The sequence below is a fragment of the Olea europaea genome, chromosome 6 (genome assembly GCF_002742605.1).
Source record: "Olea europaea var. sylvestris chromosome 6, O_europaea_v1, whole genome shotgun sequence".
Lineage (NCBI taxonomy): Eukaryota > Viridiplantae > Streptophyta > Magnoliopsida > Lamiales > Oleaceae > Olea > Olea europaea.
In genome coordinates this window covers 26,667,265-26,669,534 of record NC_036242.1, presented here as the reverse complement: position 1 = coordinate 26,669,534, position 2,270 = coordinate 26,667,265, and the positions used below count along the sequence as shown (strand labels likewise).

The window sequence follows — 2,270 nt, the reverse complement described above, 5'->3', positions numbered from 1 at the left end:
TATAGTGTGCAGGGCGGCATTGGGGAGGAAATATGGTGTGGGAGAAGAAGGGAAAAAATTCAAGTCATTGTTGAGGGATTTTGTGGGCTTACTGGGTACTTTCTGTGTAGGGGATTACATTCCATGTCTTGCCTGGATTAGTAAATTCAACGGTTTGAATGCCAAAGTGGAAAAAGTGGCTAAAGTGTTTGATGAATTTTTGGAGGGGGTAGTTGAAGAACACAGGGATAGAAAGAAAGGAGAGAGAAAGCATGATGGCAATACTGATGAAACTGGACCAGATTTTGTGGACATATTGCTTGAAGTTCAGAGCGAAAACGGGGATGGTTTTCAACTGGAAACTGATGTGATCAAAGCTCTCATCCTCGTAAGAGTCTCACTCTATCAAGGAGAGTAAATTTGTCTTCTTTTTTCCCCCCAATAAACTTGGAGTCAGTTTTATAAATCCTGTCTCGTCACTCCCCTCACACGGACTTAGAATTTGGAGAAGTTACCAAAATAACTTGTTTCTCTTATTTTAGTGATTTACATATACGAACATGACCTTATCATTAATATGGACCTTTTCGTGCATCTTTTAATTTGACAGGACGTATTCGCTGCTGGAAGCGATACAACATATTCTATGTTGGAATGGACAATGGCGGAGCTTTTAAGGCATCCAGCAATCTTGGAAAGATTGCAAAATGAGGCTAGACAAGTAGCTGGAAGGAAGTTGGAGATAACCGAATATGATTTGGAGAAAATGCAGTATTTGAGAGCAGTGATTAAAGAGTCTCTGCGTCTTCATACTCCTATTCCGTTGTTGGTTCCTCGAGAATCTACCCAATCCGTTAAACTCATGGGCTATGACATTGCCGCAGGCACACAAGTGATTGTCAATGCTTGGGCAATTGGAAGAGACCCATCATCGTGGGAAAACCCCGAAGATAAGTATTTTCCATTTTAGTAATTATCTCATATTTTCCATTTTTGGAAAAAAATATCTTTATTTTATTTTATTTCATTTTTCGGATTTTTCTAGGTTTTTTCTATTTAATCAGTTGTAAACCCTTAGAGGCAGTAGTTCTTGAATTCAATAAAATCTTCCTTGAGAGTTTTCTCAATTTGTGATTGTTCATCTTCCCTATAATATTTCTGCTACGTCATCCACAAAGATAATATTGCGGGAGCATCCATTGACATAGATGGTATCAAGGCAATGATTAAGGTGAGATTATTTTAACTTTTGTGAGATTGAAAGAATATACATGACATACATGGCTACTGGAGAATGTTCTTGTTTCTGACAGAGGTGCTCTAGAACTTTTGCAATTGACTATATATTATTTCTAGTAAGCTCATTATTGTTTTGTGTTTTCGGACNTTTCTGACAGAGGTGCTCTAGAACTTTTGCAATTGACTATATATTATTTCTAGTAAGCTCATTATTGTTTTGTGTTTTCGGACTTTCTCAGGATGTGTTTGGTGCTGGAACTGAAACTTCATCAGCAGTTCTAGAATGGGCAATGACAGAGCTCTTAAGACACCCCACCGTAATGAAGAAACTACAAAATGAAGTGAGAGGGATTCTTCATGGAAAACAAGACATAACACTTGATGACCTGGAGAAAATGCAATATTTGAAAGCTGTGATAAAGGAAACTCTACGTTATCATCCTCCAGTCCCATTGATTCCCCGAGAAGCAGGTAGGGATGCAAAAATAATGGGATATGATATTGCTGCTGGGACAATGGTCCTGGTAAATGCGCTTGCAATTGGTTGGGACCCTGCATTTTGGGATGAACCAGAAAATTTTGAGCCAGAGAGATTCTTGAATTCATCGATAGACTTTAATGGACTCCATCTCCAATATATTCCATTTGGCATTGGCCGGAGAATCTGCCCAGGGATTGGTTTTGCCAAGGTATTAATTGAACTTGTGTTAGCAAATCTAATGCAAAAGTTTGATTGGAAACTTCCTGATGGAGCAAAAGGGGAAAACTTGGACACCACTGGACTCCGTGGCCTTGTAATTCGTCGAAAAAATCCTCTCATTGCCGTTGCAACTCTTTGTCATTCGTAATTTTATTCCACTATATGTATCTGGAGCTTATTAGCATTATCAAATAATAATTGTATCACCCGAAAAGTATCTATAAAGAAAAATCCAATTTATCGAAATCTGATGTGACATGAAATAATAGATCTGCTGTTTTGCTTGTCACAGCTACACGTGAACTCACCAAGACATGAAAATTCAAATTTTTTAACTTAACTTCTTACAACA

At 38.0% G+C, this 2,270-nt stretch overlaps 1 protein-coding gene across 1 annotated transcript; it reads left to right on the top strand.

Moving 5' to 3' along the window:
* Nucleotides 1–1,119: 1,119 nt before the first annotated feature.
* On the top strand, nt 1,120–2,164 carry LOC111396294 (cytochrome P450 71A8-like). Its single transcript, XM_023022684.1, has 2 exons — nt 1,120–1,210; nt 1,458–2,164. Exons 1-2 carry the CDS (start codon nt 1,202–1,204, stop codon nt 2,064–2,066), a joined length of 618 nt encoding a protein of 205 aa, XP_022878452.1. The 5' UTR covers nt 1,120–1,201; the 3' UTR covers nt 2,067–2,164.
* Nucleotides 2,165–2,270: the final 106 nt, after the last annotated feature.